General features: G+C 67.7%; 1 protein-coding gene across 1 annotated transcript in view; it reads right to left on the bottom strand.

Annotated features, from left to right (window-relative positions):
* Nucleotides 1-1065, bottom strand: part of LOC102417459 (acyl-coenzyme A synthetase ACSM4, mitochondrial-like) — a 53035-nt gene that overhangs the window by 25862 nt on the left and 26108 nt on the right. The window contains 1 exon segment of the mRNA XM_023744379.1: nt 552-793. Coding sequence (XP_023600147.1) covers nt 552-793 — 242 coding nt within the window.

The raw sequence follows: 1065 nt of genomic DNA, 5'->3' as shown, positions 1-1065 counted from the left end.
TGTCCAGCTGCTGGGGAGGGGACTGAGCGTTAGTCAGCACCTGGGCACAGGCCTCCCACAGCCGCCTGGGCAGCACAGGTGGCCCTGCCAGCTGGTGAGCGGCCCCCCTCCCCTCCCTGAGTGCGTCCGGTGCCCGGGAGGAGGGCAGGGCCGGCCGCGGCTACACTGAGGCACTGTGGGATTTGTTCTTTCTCAACCTGAATTTCACCCGATTTTCTCCTAATCCCTCCAGCAGAGGCCAGTCCTCAGACCAGAGCCCCAGCTGACGGGTAGCGGCGAGCAGCCCGCACAGGTGAGGGGCAGGGAGCTGCTGTGCGGGGCCCTGGAGGGAAAATGAAAGGAAAAAGAGGGACGGAACCCCCCAGGGGGCCGCGGAGAAAAGGCAAGCGTCGCTGAGCTCAGTCCTCCCCTGGGAGAGCAGCGCTGTTCTTCCCCAGGAAACCCAGGGGGAGCCCAGGGGAACCCAGGGGACCAGAGGCCTGAATTAAAGGGGCAAGTGGGCCCAGACCGAGGGGAGGGGTGCCAGCACCCGCGAAACCACCATCTCGTACCTGCTCCTTCTGGGACCACTGGTCCAGCACATCCCCAGCAAAGTTAAAGCTCTCGGGCAATGGCCTCTCGCCGCGGTTTATGGCTTCAAAGTCAGCAAGGGCCAGGGGCGCCAGGAGCCGGTGACCCGCGTGCAGGCGCCGGACCGGCGGGGCGAGCCAGAGGCGCCTGAGCACCCAGCACCCAGCAGTGATCCGCATGGTGCCCGGAGGGACTGTGGCTGCACAGGGGGCAGTTCCACCACCTGCGGGGAGACACGGGGTGGGGGCGGGGGGAGTGTCAGCCTCTCCCCACGCTCCTGGTGAAACTGCGAAGTGGACTGTGGGCCCCTGGGAGGGTGCACACCCAGAACCCCTCCTCTTCAGAGCAGCAGGAGCCAGCCACCGCCAGCCCCCCACCTGCTGCCAGCCCCCCCACTGCCAGCCTCCCCCACCGCCAGCACCCTTCCTGCTGCCAGCCCCCCCCACCAGCCTCCCCCACTGCCAGCACACCCACCTGCTGCCAGTTCCCCCACCT

This window comes from Myotis lucifugus, unplaced genomic scaffold (assembly GCF_000147115.1).
Source record: "Myotis lucifugus unplaced genomic scaffold, Myoluc2.0 scaffold_458, whole genome shotgun sequence".
Lineage (NCBI taxonomy): Eukaryota > Metazoa > Chordata > Mammalia > Chiroptera > Vespertilionidae > Myotis > Myotis lucifugus.
This window is presented reverse-complemented; position numbering and strand designations above follow the sequence as displayed.